The 17682-nt window shown below is 36.9% G+C and overlaps 1 protein-coding gene across 2 annotated transcripts in view; it reads left to right on the top strand.

Annotated features, from left to right (window-relative positions):
* The window catches only part of LOC149777608 (myb-binding protein 1A-like protein), a 133972-nt gene that overhangs the window by 95430 nt on the left and 20860 nt on the right, over nt 1-17682 (top strand). The window contains exons 28-29 of one of the 2 annotated variants that reach the window (XM_089942260.1): nt 4530-4628; nt 6674-6744. In XM_089942260.1, coding sequence (XP_089798386.1) covers nt 4530-4628; nt 6674-6744 — 170 coding nt within the window. Of the gene's footprint in view, nt 1-4529; nt 4635-6673; nt 6745-17682 lie in introns of both variants that reach the window. The other variant, XM_089942259.1, reaches the window with a different exon arrangement.

The following is a 17682-nucleotide window of genomic DNA, read 5'->3' on the forward strand; positions in this document are numbered from 1 at the left end:
TGGAGGAGACTTTTAAGGTAGAGGGCTCAACAGCAAGTAAGAAAATTGGATGAACCTTGTCAGCTACAGCTGAACACACTCCATATTTGCGATCTTAATTCGAAAAGATGTCAGTAATAATAAGACTTGTACTGCAGAAATACTAGTCTTATATATATATATATATATATATATATATATATATATAGTCTAATTGACAGCAGGCAAATCTAGCTTGTTGTCTTGCCTAATGCGGAGGGGACTGGTTTTGTGCATCCATTATTCTAAAATCCATCCTGTTTTCATGAACCTGGCACTGATAATTGACCCTGTTCCATCAGGGTCCACTTTGCCATCATATTTAGGTTGGATGAAGTGAACACCAAAGTCAACCTTGCCTGTGATGTTTTGTCATGGGATTGCTGACATTGATCAGATACCTTGTATTCTGTCCCAACTGGTGCTCCTTGAGATGACACTAGTCAGGATTTATTTATGACCAGTTTACTGCCACAGTACCCACTTTATGTGGTGGATTTAATTAGACTGAAAGTCGTGAAACAATCCGTACCAATTACAGAGTTAGGCAGACATGGTGCCTCTACAGTTTGGTTTCATTCTTATGCAATCAAAGATCAACATCTAATAGCCCTAAGACAGCCCATCAAAACTTTATTTAATGGTTCTAGCTTTGGAATTGTTTCCTTACGGATGCCTGATACTATACTAGGACTATGGATGACTAACTTAGTGACTGCCTTCAAGTTACTGTATTGACAAGCTCCACTGAGATTTCACCAGAGAATTCTGAATTAATCCAAAAGGCTAGTGGCACTCTTCAATCAATTACAGACCTCAGATGTCCCAAGATTTTCATTCAGGCACATGGTTCAGGATGAAAACACTGCTGTTCAGCAGGAAACTTCCCTGTCAGTTTTCTACAAGATGCTTACTTAAATGTTCCAAGTTACAAGTCCTCCATGAAAATCTTGCGAGGCACAGTATACAAATTCAGGGCACTTTCTTTTGATCTCAAAGTCAGTCACAAGAATTATGGATAGAGAGGTATCTCTCTTCAGAATCATGTCTTCATGTCCGTGATACATACCAGTATAAGATAATACAAAAACACCAGAGGAGTTATAGTTCAAGATATGAATTCATTGTTTCAAACCTATCAACAAGGACAAATCTGATATCACTACTTGGGTTGGAGTTCAAAATACATTTTATGAGAATCTTTCTCCCAAAGAATGTGCTTTAAGAATCTTTTAGGCTGTAGCTTCAGTTCTTGAAAAAATTGCATCTCACTCCATGATCTATCAGGAGTGACTAATCTCAAGATGAAGTCACAGTGAAAGCATTTCATTTGTGGAGGAGACACTTTATGGAGAATGTTTATTCATTCCATTTAACAACTCCACTGTGGTGAATTATCACCTCAGATTGCAAGTTGGAACCACAAAATCCCAAACCTGTGCCTCCTGGTTTGGGATTTTTTAAGATGATATTGTCAGCAACAAATCCACATTAAAGTCCATCACATTCAGTGCACACTGACTCATTGTAAAGGTGGAATCAACTAATACATACCAAATGGTTGCTTTATCCCCTGGTATTAATTCAAATTCATACTGGTGGATTTACTTTGACAAGTCGCACCACAAAACTTCCAACCTTTGTCTTTTCAGTCCCAGGTGAGAACACCAGAAATGTTGACACTCTATCCATAAAGTGGAATGTTTTTGACAGTCTGTGCTTATCTTCCAACACATCTGATCCAGAAATCTTGCAAAAAGTTCTATCTTGTTCTGATTGCTTGCGAAAAATCATGGTTGAAAGACTTACTAAATAAGGTTTGCTAAATCTGGCCGTCGAAATTCCAAGGAAAATGGTGACCTTTTCACATCCATGCAAACAACCTCAACAGCGGCCATTTCATCCAAAATCAGATATTTTGAACTTGCATGTCTGGATCATATCAAACAAGCCCACACTAGCAAACCAATCAGCTTGTGAGAATTGCTTGGGTGAGAAGGTCCCACTACCTTGACAACATATGAGAGGAAGAAGTTACCACACATAATTATAGACGGGTATCATTCCACAATATTGGATACATTGTTTCACCATGGATGGGAGGATATAGGACACAGACCTCTCTGACCTTCTGGTGGACTTCAATCTGTCACAGCCCTGTGCATGAAATAGAATCTACCATGGGTTCCAATATGGTTGAATAGGACATCATTTGTATTTATTGATAGACCAGCATTGGTTCAGCTTGTATAGGACCAGCTTCTTGCTTATTCTAGCTTTGGCAGGCAAGTGAAATTAATGCCTTGCCTACAGTTCCATCGGGATGGTTTGGCAGGCTGCTGCTGATAGGCAGGCAGTCTTTTATGTCAGGACCTCTTTTCATGTTGGATACTTCACTCAGGGCCATCTATTAGACCAGTTAAGGACTTTGAAGTGGTACCTAAAATGAACTCGGCAAAAAGAGAGATCTGATCTATTATTATCTTCGAAAGAGGAAAAGGTCAATATCTCAGATCAGGCTTTATTTTCCTGGATAAGATGGATACATAGAATTATCCCAAGATCAAATGAAATTTGCTCATTAGGTTAGGACAGTCACCACCAGCATTATATTCAACTGTTCCCCAACTGAGAATATACAGTCTTTGGGATGGAGGTCTGAGTTAAATTTCTCTAGATTTTACCTGTTTGATATTTCATTTCAAAAGCTCTCAGTTAACCTGGTTTGACCTGTAGCAGCAGTAAAGCAACAGGCTGCCTTGCCAAGTCATTCAGCAGTAAAGCAACCGGCTGCATTGCCAAGTCATTCAGCAGTAAAGCAACAGGCTGCATTGCCAAGTCATTCAGCAGTAAAGCAACCGGCTGCTTTGCCAAGTCATGCAGCAGCTTTTTATTGAAATGGCACTTTGATATCTGCTGGATTTATCAGGAAAACTCTTCCCAATAGCTGTGTCAAGTTGTATGGAATCACTATTCAAGCCAAGTTATATCTGCAAGTTAGAAGCTGCCTCACATAATAATAATAATAATATTTTTATTATTATTATTATTAAAATTATTATTATTATTATTAATGTGGATATAGTACAGTGCCTAATCTTTTGAAACTCTAAGTATTTTACAATATAAAATAACACATTAAAAACATATACAATGACAAGATTACAAAAACAGATACCATGAAATTACAAAACAAAATGAAGATGTTAAGTTTGCTTGGGTATCGTGCATTAGTTGGATTCTATTTATCATACGGAGGTTTCTCATAGTAGCATACAGAGATGGATGGTAGGGACTGATATGGTGAGATGACGTATGGGTGACGCTCTACAGTTTTGTATTATGCATAGGGTTAGAATTGTAAAGGAAATGAATTTCCCTGGCTTTCCTCACTGGTTATACCGGCTATTTAAAAAAGATCTTGTATATCTTGGGTATAATTCAAAGTACAGCTTGGCCTTACTCCAGATGTGCACCTTTCAAAAAAGTGCTGGCTCCACTTGGTCATTTTCACTTCCTGAACTTCAGAGGTAAATTGTATAAAAAAAGAGCCGATAACTATTTTCACATTTTATATATTTGATAATTTATTCATTGCACTTTCAGAAGCTAGTATCGTCTATTCTGGCAAAATTCATTTTCCCTATTTTAATAGCTGCTATGGATAGTGTACTTTAGACTAATTCAGGCTGATTTTTTAGCACAAGGGAGCAGTCATTTTAGTTAGCAGTGTGCTTAGACCATGTACAATTTCCAAAAGTACAATATCCAAAGAAATATCATCCACATTACATTAATGTAGCATAGAGGTATGCCAACATTTTCTCCACTGTGCATGTTTTAAATGCAAACAACTTCACCTTACATACATCACTGTCTCAAAAGTACGCAATAACTGGTGAGTGCCCCCATGACATACAAGTAATATGTGCATGGAACACCAGTGAAGACTTTAGAATATTATAATCAGGCCTATGTAGAATCCAGGCCTAAATGTGACCATGTTTATGGGTGAGTTTACTAACGGACTATTTGAGGCTGAAAATATGAATGGAGTTGAGGAGTTTGATGTGTATGGATTTCCATGAGTTTCCATACTGGAGACATTTCTCAAGGGTAAATCGATACAACTCCCTCCACCACTTGCCTATTTTACTAACATACTTGAAGCAGAAACCCATTTTTGGAGCAAAATCTGTTTCTTCAATGATACTGGCCCAATTGTAATACAGATGCATCTTCCCAATGACCCCATAGGTACATCGTACTGACAGAGCATGCATTCTCTGGAAGTAAATGTAGTTTAGATGGGATTTGGTGCCAGTCACTATATGTAAGGGGGGAGATGACCGTGTCTGACTGTAATATGAGGGCTGACAACTTATGGTTTTTATAGTTAAAATTTTAGCTTGATGGGACTGGGCTTGCAAAGTTGTCGTCATATTCTTAAGGTATTATAATCAGGTATTTTTCAAGAAATATGTTGTAATAAAAAAATTGGTTTCTTGCAGATACGACTCTTACTAAATCTTGAATCCAATCTTGATCCATCTCCCATTAGAACACGGGCCCAGTCTGCTGCCAAGGAACAGAAGAAAAAGGAATCTAAGGTGAAGGTCTGTAGCCAGGCAGTATTATAGTGTATACATATACCATATATTTCCTAACTAATACCCTTCTCCCCTTTTTTAAGAACAGAAAATTTAAAACATAATCAAGAATTGTCAAGATTCTGTAATCACTCTTAAAATGTATGTATTAATGTATAAATTACTGAAGTCACAGGCACATGTGTAGTGTTAAGCATGATGCAATAGCTGGGTGGCAAGTTCAAAGACTTACCAGTCCTACTTCAACCAGCTGCTGAGTGGGGAAAATGTTACATGGTATATATCAATGTATGAATTACTAAAGTCACAGGCACACATGTAGTGTTAAATATGATGCAATAGCTTGGTGGCAAGTTCAGTGAATTACCAGTTGTTAAGAGAGAAAATGTGTAGATCGATTATTTTAACTGTGATAATATTTACAATGAGTTCTGTGGCAGAAATACCCCCTAGATGTGCACGTGGTCAATATTAGAGTACACGAAAAGAACTTTATCTTAATTATTGTGCTCTAATACCCCCCCCTTTGGAAAATGTAACACCATGGGGTTGTTAATTAGGGGATATACAGCATGTTACGTGTAGGTTGTTAGATTTCTATGAAGAAGTTTGCTGTATTGATATCAGCCATTCTTTGGCTTTCTTCATGAATGTAAACAAAATTTTATGGTTTTGGTAGTATTTATATTGTGTTACAGTTTCTTGCAAGTTAAATGGTTTGGTTTGGTGTTTAAGTGAGACATGAAATTGGTAACAAGATATTTTCCCAGCATTCATAGTATGTAAAACACAGGTCTGATGGCTAAAGTGAATTAAGTGGAGCCATCATTAAAAGTCCTAAAGCATTATATAAAAAAACTCTCTGACAACGAACAGGTAGTCTGTTTGAAAGTATTTTTATCATCTTGTAATTTGTGAGAATTGCATATAAATTTAAGATAACTATGTGTCTGTCTGTAATCTGCATTACTGGAAATAAAACCAATATGTCAACATACATAAAAAGGCACCACCTACTTTCCAAACATGGAAAGACCATCAAATTCATATGTGTATCGATGTGTATCATATCACAGGCTGTGTATCATGAATCAAATCTATATGTGGCAGAGGTGTATTGTTTCACCCCTAGTACAGATCTTTCATCCAATTTAGTTGACATGGTAACTAATTTGAAAATCTTATTGCTCAAGCATATTATAAGTATAAGTGGTTTCAAAAGAAGAAACGGTCCTATCTGGAAATTCTTTTCAACAGCAGAGCATCATCAGTCCTTTCAGGGGACTCTTGTTTCACATGAAATCTTATTACACTCCATACAGCTGAGGCTTCTAATAGCAAGCAGCTTGTTGCCAGTACCAGTAGCTGGTGCTGTAGTTAGTAACTTGTAAATGATGCAGGTATCCAGTAGACAGTGCCTGCAGCATATATAAAGTCAGTGGAAATAATTTAGGATCTTTCAAAATGGTTACCAAAACTTGAAAAATGCTCATACTTTAGGTTGCCCAGGATAAATATACTGATACCTTGTTTCTTTGTCTCCTGTAAGGAGCTAATAAGAGTTCCATTGATGCCTCTGTTTTAAATGCAGATAGGTTTATGAACATACACAATCCAGGTTGTTACAATCTATGCAGTCTCTATCAGCATACTTTGCATGTGATTAACTGAGGTGTTTTGCCCAGGGTACATTTTAACTTCTACTACATTACTTTTGTTATCGTAAAGCTTAAAAGTTTTTGTTCCCATTTTTCTCTTCATTTTAACTCCATTACTCTGAAACTTTTCAACGTATAGTCATGCTGCTATATGGATACAACCATATTGAATAGTGGATCAGAGACATACTTTTCATGCTTGGTTGCTTACATTTAGGTTTTGCAATTAGGTCAGTTGTATATACAGTTTCAAGGTTTATAAGCACATTCAGTTTGATATTTGATATTCAGTTTTGAAAGTACATCACTGCAACCTACATTTTTTGGAGTCTTTAGTGTTGTATCAATAGGGGTATAATGTTCATGGAAGTCTTGTCTTTTCAACAGGATCAAGGGTATTACCAAAAGCAGGTGATTGGTATTGTACGGGAAGGTCTGAAGAATGTCTTGTACACCAGGTGAGATAGATTATGTGTATCGGTGCATTAATTATACTCCAGTGAGAAAGTATTATGACTTTTTGGTCTTAAACTAAGAAATAATAGAAAAGAGCAACAACCAAACTTTTTTGTAAAAAATTCATCAAATTTGTTTTCCTAGAATACAAAGTGAAAATTCAAAAAGAACTACAGCAATGTGAATTAAATCCCAGATGTTTCGAAAGGTTAATCACAAGTCCAAAATGTATGATGTTCCAATTGAATGCTAGTGGTATTACAAATAAATTCAGATATTGAATGTGTCGATGTGCCTGTAGCCTCGAATTTGTTAATATGTCATTGGCCTGGAATGGTGTGATATTTTAACAGTCTTTTGATGTATCACAAAAATAAAATCCAAAATATCCTGGTCTGAATTCACTATAATTACAAATTAATGTTTTTGTCAAAGAATATTATTGAGCACTTTGTAATTCCAATGAATAATAATTTTAATAAATCCACCCACATGAAAAATTAATATAAGAATAAGACTGATTCTACTTCAGATATTAAGGCAAGAATGAATAATTGCTCATGTAAACAACATTATATAAAATGCTAAGACACAATAATAGAGCCTGAATGTAGGTCAGACTCTCAAAAACACTAAAAATTGTCAACAATTTTTGCAATTTCCAAGTGAAAAACTAATATTCTGCATTCAGATAAAAGTAAACATGTTTACTTCCATTGATAATGATATTAATATTTAATCCATATTCAGATAGAAATATGAGCCGTGTATTATGTTTACAACGTAAATGTCACTGGTCAGGTACACCGTTAACTTGATTTTTGGACAAAGCTTAAGTACAAATACAGATGCAGATAACATATAATCATTGAAGAAAGCCAATGTATATGTGTGTGTGTGAGTGCACGAGTTTTTCATTTTTTTATTTTGTACTTGGGCTTTGTCCAAAAAGTAAGAGAGCAGTATCTGCACATCCTTAGCAAACTTCAAGTGCCACTCTGGGAAATTTAAATTCAGTTCAGAGTTGGGAAATTGCTAAACCATCATAAACCTTGTATGTGAAACTAATCTTTTCATGTACCATGTACACCCTTCGCTTTGTTCCATTATGATATCTGCTAAAGATTATGATAAACCACTGATAAATATTAAGATATTTTAATTATGTTACTTGCAAAATAATTTTCTTTTCAATTTAACAAATATAGGCCTATATTTTTGGTATTTTTAATAGGAAAAAAATGGGATCAAAATCTGCCTCTCTATTATAATTAGGTTCAGGAGTTATAAGGGCATGCTATGGAAACTGTGCTTGTGTGCGTGCACACTTGTGCGAACATGAGTGTGTATATATATATGTGTGTGTGACATAAAAATTGGTAATGGTGCATGTACAAAACGGTTAAAGCTAATCAGACCCACTGTCAGGGAAGGAAATGGCTTGAACTATTGAAAAAATTTGAATGGGGGAACTACTAGACCTAAATAATGTAGAAAATGAAGAAATAATTGAAAAATGATCTTAAAATCAGGAAACTACATATCAACTTTATTTTGCTACCAGATCAGTGTAATTACAAATAGTTAAGAGAACAAAAATATTTTGACCTAATTCCAAGCTGGGGACATTTAATAAAAGCAGTGCATGGCAAAATTCAATATATTGACACAAAAATTGGTAATGGCACAGTTACAAAAACTATATACAGCAAAGATTGTTTATAACCTTTCTTATTATATGCTCATTTTTTTTTCCCCGTTAACTTTACATTGTCAGAATTGTTCAATATTACCTGATACTGAACTCACGCAACAATACACATATAGCATTCACATGTTATCATATGTAAAAAATAATAAACAAGCAATATTTACCAACTGATGAAAATGTTGGCATACATGTAAATGAATCATAAAGTAACTTTTATGTGAAAATGTCTTTGTTCAACAACTTAAAGACTAATACATTTTTAATAATAGAGATCTTTTGTTAATGTGTTTTTCAGTGACATGTAAATGCTCAGGTGTGTCTCATTGAGCTTGTAGGTTAAGTCTAATGTCCGCTAGGCTAACCAGAACCTCACTGGGTCTAGGTTCAATGGCTGGTACTGAAACATCCTCATCTTCATCACTTCCAGTAGCAGAAACATGGTTGCTTCCCCGCAATCACTAATTTCACAGACAATATCCTCAATTGTTGGTATCACACTTGTGAGTGTCATGATCAGAATTAATGCCATCCACATACATGCCAACCATTACGTTTTTTTCTCACTAAATTACGCCTTACGCGTAACTGTATTTGGATTACACGTTTTCAATATATCCCCCTCCAATTTTTTTTAAATTAACATCCCATTAATCCCACAGACCATTTTCTAGAAAAGACTGCATCTGTGTAACTACGACATAAGTGTACGCTTGTCCTATTTTCAAGAAACATGCTGGTTTCTACTTTTGACCTCTGTTTCTATTTATAGCAGATGTATGGTTTAGTTAGGAGAGAACAGACTGGTTTTCTAACTTTTAATCTTTGCTCACAGATTCTTTGTTCTAATTCATATCTGGTACAGAACCAGTCTGTAGGTATTTGGTGCTAAATGTCAAGTCAGATTTATTCTATTTGATGTGTGTGTTAGAGCAAAAATATTTTAAAAGTAATTTCACAGATGGATTAGGAAAAGACAAAGAAAACGATTCAGAGATGAAAACATGAATAACACATTACAGCGTTCCATTTTAGGGAAGCTTCATGCCTGTGGCAGGCTACTATTGATCATGGTGGTAAAACAAAGAAACCTTGAATTAGCTTGTTTTTACTAAACTCCAATACTAAGTTAACTTCTTTGTTTTTTTATAGCAGTACTTCATTTTGGACACAAATTTTATAAATTCCATGGCGTTTTCTACCAAGTTCTTAATAGAACATGGACTACCCCTAGCGGTAAACGATTACATTGGTCCTTTGTTCAAACGGATGTTTCCCGATTCCAAAATGGTAGAAAATATGCATGTGCAAGAACAAAATCATTTAATATTGTTAGGTGATTAGCCAAAGATACTTCACTTAAAATTGCAGAAGCCATGAAAATTGAGCCGTTTAGTATTGCAGCAGACAGGAATAGTGATTAACAAAACGCTGTACCCAGTCTGTGTAAGAGACTTTGAAAATGAAAAGGGCAAAGCCAGAGTACTCTTCCTTCATTATCAGAATTGACGGCAGATTCCACTGGAGAAAACTTTTTTTTATTTGCTTGATAATGCTTTTAATAAACATAAGTTGGCAAAACTGTATGAGGTTATCAGCTGATACTGCTTAAGTGATGACTGGAATTCATAAAGGAATTGCATGCTATATTTTGAAAAATGTCTTATTCATTGTACATATCAGGTAGTCTCTGTCATATAATGCACCATGTTGCAGGAAAGGCTGATGATAAATTAGGAGAACGCTTGAAGTATCAAGATAGCACTCTACCTGACAATGTATTTCATGCGGACAGAGTTGATTTTTTTTCATCTTATTTCCCAGCTAAAAGACCCAATAACTGTAAGATATAAATTTCCTCTCCTTTTTCAGGTTATGAAAGGAATATCGGTTCTTTACCATTCTAATGCTGACTGTGAGAGAGTGTTCAGTATTGTTAAGAAAAATAAAACTGAATTTGGATCCAGGCTCTGTAACCCAGCACTTAGTGCTCTACTAGTGTGCAAAACATAATGAAAACTTGAAGCAGTAATTGATGTTAAAAGTCCAGAGGGATAAATAAATCATTTTGTACATATGCTCATTGAACTTGTATCAAGGTTTATGTGGATTACTCTTTTTCTGCTCGGATTACTCTTTTTGTCCACTTGGATTACACTTTTTCTTTTCCTGGGGCTGGTATGTATGCATCCAGGGAATTAACTCTGCAGAAACATTTACACTCTTGATATTTTCATGATTACACCAAATAGTTTGAATCAATGAAAGTGGCAGCTCAGACAAATCAGACATATCCCTGCTTTATTCCTAATTATTTGTAGCTTTGTGTCTAAAGAGACATTTCTTTTCTTTTTCAGATTTGTCCCCCGATCACATTAACATTGGGGATATAAGCATGCTACCTCCAAAATGCAGCCCTACTAAAATTCATCTTTTCTGTACATCTTGCATAGACAAAGGGCAATAATTCTTGTCCATGACCTACCCTTGCCCACCTGCAAGTGTTGCTGGTTTTAAGCTTCACTTTCATAGAACAATATCATATAAGACACCTTGTTTAAATCCAAAGCCAAATTTGTGTTAAATTCTGCTAAATTCAAACAGCATTTGATATTTGGGATTCATTCCCAAACAGAATATAAATATTTTTTGAATTTTGAGAAGGTTTTACACTTTCTTTGACCATATTATGCAATATGCTATCATTGATTCATGTTGCTTTTCACACACTGCATATTAGTTGCTCACCCAGTTAGTAACATTTTGTTTTAGCGACTTTTTAACATGCTGCATCATTAATTTATACTCTTTTTGTAAAATTTATTTATATTGTTGTTTAAATAAAACTTGTCGACAAAGTGTATTGAATGCAACAAGTTCAAGGCTTGAGAAGACATGCACAAGTGATACCTTGCATGTCCAAAATGTACTTCGCTATTATCTAACAATGTGTGCACTATATGGTCCAACAGATATTGTATAGTCAGCCATGTTTGTCCAACTGGTTTAACTAGCCATCTCAGTCAGGGGATCTTATGGAAAGATCCGTTCATATCGTCTATCCTACAGCTTCACCATTTGCCTTACATACATTTCGGTACATACAACTAGATTTATGGGAATCTTGGTAATAGTGATAGATCCATCTGTCTTGCAAAGTGTACAGCTTCATATCACTATAATTATGGAAATCTTGGTAATAGTGATAGATCCATCTGTCTTGCAAGGTGTACGGCTTCATATCACTATAATTATGGAAATCTTGGTAATAGTGATAGATCTGTCTGTCTTGCAAGGTGTACAACTTCATATCACTATAATTATGGAAATCTTGGTAATAGTGATAGATCCGTCTTTCTTGCAAGGTGTACAGCTTCAGATCACTATAATTATGGAAATCTTGGTAATAGTGATAGATCCATCTGTCTTGACAGGTGTACAGCTTCATATCACTATAATTATGGGAATCTTGGTAATAGTGATAGATCCATCAGTCTTGCCAGGTGTACAGCGTCATGTCACTAATTATAGGGATCTTAATGATAGATTTGTCCTTCCTAACATGCCTATGGCTACATACAGTTCTAATTATGGAGAGCTTTGTGATAGATCTGTCCGTCTCACCTGGAGTAAAGTCTACCCAAGTACATTATGATGGAGATTTTAGTAATATATCTGTCGATCCCGCCATGCACATTTTACAGTCTGTATCTGTGCTGGCCATATTCCCAGTGAACCATCAGTCCATGCTGGTACAACAAAATTGTCTGGCAGTGTCAACTGGTCCTTCATTCACTGTTTGCCTGCAGGGTTTTGGCCATAATTATATAGACAATGGCATTCCATCATCGTTGCTACAAGGAATGGTTTATCCCAAATGGAAACAGTTCTTTAACAGTCTGGTACAATACCAATCATACTAAACTCCCAGTATTGGATGAAAAGAAACTTTCTCACCACAGCAAAGTGGATTCGGAACATTGTTGCCATGTCTTTGATGTTAGATTTGGTCTCCTTGGCAATTTTCTGACTAGGGGTAAACTTGGCCAACCAAAATACTTGGTAGTCAGCGGGTCATTAACAGAGTAGCTCACCATTCATTGGTGAACATTTTGATTGCCTCCTGCAATCTTAACTTGATATGTCATAATGTGTAATTTTTCTCCATGAAATTTTAATAAAAAAAAGAATCACGCATAGGTTTTAAGGATGACTACATTTGGCTCGCCAATGCTGTTTGAGGGGCAGGTTTGAAGAATTTCAGGGGTAGGCAGCTTAGGAGCTACCCCTCCAGCTTGTTGCGCCACTAGTATCCTTGTTTTAGAAACCAGCCGTACCTGCTACATTTAATAGAAGATAGGCAAGCCATGCAAAGGGATGTTTTATGTTCCAAGTGCTGTTCAAGACTCAACCTTATGCCTGCAGATGACAGCAGAACCAGTCCAAGATGCACCCTTACAGAGGAGGTGAGGAACCAAGTTTCTCCACCATCAAGCCTCCTGTCTCCTGCCACTTACTTGACACCCACGACCATTCACAGAAGTCGGGGGGGGGGGGCCAGTTTCTTGTGATTCTGATTACATTGGATCATCCTATTGCCAAAAAGCATTTGGGCAATCCAAGTAATTTAGGAGCAGCTTCAGACTTTGTTTATCCCACCCCTTCCTTTCATCTTCATCCCTTCTAACAGATGTGCCATCACTTCAGGGGGACAAAATTCTTCAGCTGGGAATAAAGCACTCATTGATAAATGGGCTGTGGAGATTGCCTGAAAGCCACAATATTTGGGTTCTATTCATGGCTGTTCAATTCCAGAAAGACCAATGCAATTTGAGGTCAGTCATAGACTTGTGTCATCTCAACTAATTCATTATTCTGCCAAGGTTCAAGAATGAGACAGCAAGATCTATATGTTCCTCCATCTGAAGGGACAAATATGCAATCAGTCTTTGTCTCACAGATGCCTACTTTTATGTCCCTATTTACCCAGCCCTGCAAAAGGTTGCAACAAGTTTACCAGTTTTTAGTCCTTCTGTTCAGTCTAAATATCAACTCTGAGGTCTTTACCAAATTATGGATTGCATCATCACCCTGTTGGTTTGTACTGTTCTTCTGAGACACAAAAGCGATCTCTGTCCCTTTTAAATCATTCTAGGTTTTTTTCTCATTACTTGGGAAAACATCCAGTCTTCATCCATCCAAGGGTTATCAGACATGTACATTTGTGAAATTTCTTGAAATTCCTCAGTTACTCGCAGATTTGATCCCACTGGGCTGCCATTATATGTGCTTATTATAATTGAATTTACTTGCTCAGTAGTGCCATTTTCCAGTCTACTGAATAAAACACATGTATCTTGAACAAGGTACAATCATTCCTTTGTCAGTGGCTTTACAACATTTGACTTATGACAGGAATGTCTCTGGAGAAACCACAGCCGAAAGTGATAGTATGAACAAATACCAATAAATATGGTTCACGAGTCCCCTTATTATCAGACTTTGAACATGGTCAGCTGCAAATTGGGGTGGGGGACTACCTCTTCATATGTCTCTACATGAAAGATATCAGTTCCTTTCAGTTTTAAAAGGACAGAGTCTGCAAGAAGTCGGTCCATATTATGTCAGATAATTGTAGTGATGACTTACTCCTCAAACATGGAGTCACCAGATTGCCTGACCTATGCATGCTGGTTCGGTAGTTTCTTTGTAGGTACTGCCAACTTAATATCAACATACTAATCAGATGCATTTCCAGGAGACTTGGTGTCCTGGCCAACATTTTTCTCATAAAAGGTCAGGTTATCCATATGGAATGGTCCCTTCATCTGTTGGATTCGGGGTTTCCAATGATGGACCTTTTGTAACAAGATGGAACTACAAGTTGGCCACCTTTTTCTCATGTGTTCCCAACACTTAAGCTTGGGCTGTGGCTGCACTGTCAATCAAATGGGAGAGGTTATGGGAATTTGCCTTCCTGCCCCCCTCCCTCCTCCCCTCCCCCCCCCCCCCAGCTTTATGGTCTTGGTACCAAATTTAATACAGAAAATAGGTGGTCAGGATTGCAAGATGGTTCTGATAACCACTGTTGGATGGGGCAAGTCAAACCGAATCTCTTAAAATAACCACAGCAAGTGTTACACCCATGTCTGGATTGTCATCTCTTTTCAGGAAAGTCTTGCATGAGAAATACATTAGACCTCTGACTGTGGAGGAAATCTCAAGAGCCCAAAGGCCCTCCACTCTAAATGGTTGAGGGAAATGGGTGTGTTTTCTGGGGACTAGTATTGAGTCAGAAACATAATCCCTTTGAGTGCCTTAATACTTCTGCTAGCTGAAGTTTTTTTTTCTGGCTCTATGAAGGCTACTGTTCCATGATATCTGATGCATTCAGACATCATGGCAGAAGAGATATTGGTCTTGATAAAGACTTATCAGACCAGCTAGCCAATTTTGATTTGAATAGACCATCAATCCTCAGCATTTTTCAGATTGGAATTTGTCCTGGATCTTATCATGGCTCAGATCAGAAAAATTGAGTCATTAGTCTGGACCTTACCAAAGCCGTTATCATACTAACCTGTTTTCTGATTGTTTTAGCTTTGGCATGCAGGTTGAAAAACTTTCCTGTTCTGTCAACCTGAACTATCTTTAGTTCAGATTGGATGGTTTGGTGATCTTTGTGACTCAAGCAGGCATAGTAGCCAAGAACCAGTGACCATAAAGGGCATTCAGAGAGTCTTCATATGCTTCTTTTGATCTGTAGACAAGTCGAGAGCAGTGGCCATGTATGATCGTGTCCATTCCCTCAAGCACTGCTTTAAGTGCACAGAGACAAGTGGTGGAATGCACAAAGGACTCTTTTACCCTGTGAAGGTGAGAAAGCAGGTCATCAAATCTCATGCCAGATCTTTGTAGCTTAAGTGAGTCATATGCTTGGTGTGCTCTTGACATCTCAGATCAGAGTAACCTCATGCAGAATTCAGCTCATGAAATAGGAGCAATCACTGCAAGCCTAACATTCAAATGCAACATTCTGAGACATCATAGAAGCTGTTGACAGGCATGCAGCCTTCTTGATTTTTACGTCAGGGATTTAGAGACAAAACGTGAATTGGGTGGGTCCCTTGGCTGTGGGCAAGATGACCACCAGATGCTATTAATCCAACACAGCCTCTTAACTTGGCTGGATTCACCAGTGAATGTTTGACAGGAGATTTCACTAATTATCTAAACCTAATAGTGTATGTCCTGTTGCTTTAAGTAGAAGAGTTATCATTCACATAAGGAATCCAGTCTTTCTTGCCTAGTAGGATACCTTAGGTATAGGTAGGATGCTCAGCATTCCTTCCTCCTATTACCTATTCTCCTAACATTAATGTAATTGGGGAACATATTTAATGGAGAAAGCAAACTTTTAAGAAAATTGTTTCTCTGAGAATACTTACCTGATGACAGTATTTTAAAACTCTTCCATGCACCTCGCCATGTGTACATTTCTCACTTACAAACTAGTGACACCTGGTGGTGGCAATGGGTAGAAAATGGGCAGGAGTTAGTACTCTTTGTCTACACTAGCTTGAAAAGATGTATTTTCGTCTTTTTAGTAGGGCTGGATTTGGGCGGTGGCAGACTTAAAAGAAGTTTTTAAATATTTATACAGATTTTTGACCATTTATAAAACAGTCTAACAAAGGAGTTCATCATGTTCATAATGGTGTGTGTGTGAATTGGATTTTTCTGTCACACATAGTGGTAGAAGTGACCTGCAAAACCCACAAGGAATTCTTGGGGGGGTGGGCAACAGACAGATGCCCCTCCCCAATTATCCCAAAAAAAGAAAAGGTGTTTTATGTGTTGTTGTTTCCACCAGGTATGTTGTTTATTTTTTTTAAAAAGAATTTTGAAGAAAAAAAAATTTAAAATACATTTTTTATTGGGGTATTTGTGTCCTAGTGTTATCTATAGGGTTGTTCATCTGAGCTTGGTTTCTATCACTTTACTCAAAATCCCTCCCCTGACCCTGAGTTCTTAGTTGACCTTGGCTAGAGGTCTCCTACGTCCCGTGTGTGCTGTGTGTAAATATGATATATTGTGTGTGTGCTATATAGTTTTCGTGTAGGGACAGCACGACTTTTTCAATTCATCCCAGTTGTCTTATTATATATTTTTATTTGGATATCACACATCCATTTGATAATTTTGATAAAATTTAGATGTTTAAAATTTTAATTAATATTTTTGAATTCTGGCGAGTGAACCGTGTACTACAGGCTTGAGTGAAAAAAATAAACCTATTGTTTTATATGCGTGTTGGTATGTGTCGTTCCTCGCATTAGTTAAAATCTAGAATGAGGCCGTCTGTGCTCTAGTAGGGGTCCACACTTACTTTATTTAATTGCATTTGTCCCGACTCGAGTTTGGCCACCTCTTTATTATTTAACCTATTAACCAAAAGATCCATAAGAGTTTAAAGAAATTTCCATAGGAGGGAAAAGAACGATACAGTAAGGGAGCTTATAGTTAGATAGGAAAGGTATAGAAGATTATTAGTTGAAAACTAGTCTATTCCCCTATTTTTCTGTATGATCTGCTAGTTTTCTATGTGGGGTGTTTTTCCCAGACTATTTCATGGGCCTTTTCACTTCGCATAGCGCCATGTGACATAGCCCCATGATGTCATTGCCTTGTACTTTCCCCCACATAGATTCCCTCTCCCATCCATTGGTTTCTTTTTCTTAACCCTAATGAAACTTAAGTGTATTTTAATTTAGGTCTGGGTTAAGGGATGGGGTGAGGGCTCCAGCCCGCACACTGGCTGTGGCACACCCCTAATGTGTAGCAAACAAAAGCTCCCCTCCCATCCCCCCCATTCCTTTTCTTTGTTTCAGTAATTTTAAAATTTGAGATATTATTGACAGGATTTAAATTGGCTCTTAATTTAATCATTTGGATGCTTAAAGAGAGTGACAACACATGTCTGAGTTGAGGGATGGGCCAAAATGAAAGATTCTAACGAGTTTCTGCACTCATTCTGTAAAGCACACTGCCCAACAGTGAGGAAATGCACATTATCTTTGCTGAAGTGATAAGTTGGCATTTTGTTAAATGAAACTTGCCGTTGTAAACAGCTGAATCTGAGATTTAAAGAAAATGTTTCTGGACAGCATACTTGCAGCAGGGAAAGTAAATTATTTTAGAATATTGGTTATAAAAGATGGAGTAATACTGG

This window comes from Sinohyriopsis cumingii, chromosome 18, assembly GCF_028554795.1.
Source record: "Sinohyriopsis cumingii isolate HCF-2022 chromosome 18, ASM2855479v2, whole genome shotgun sequence".
NCBI classification, from domain to species: domain Eukaryota; kingdom Metazoa; phylum Mollusca; class Bivalvia; order Unionida; family Unionidae; genus Sinohyriopsis; species Sinohyriopsis cumingii.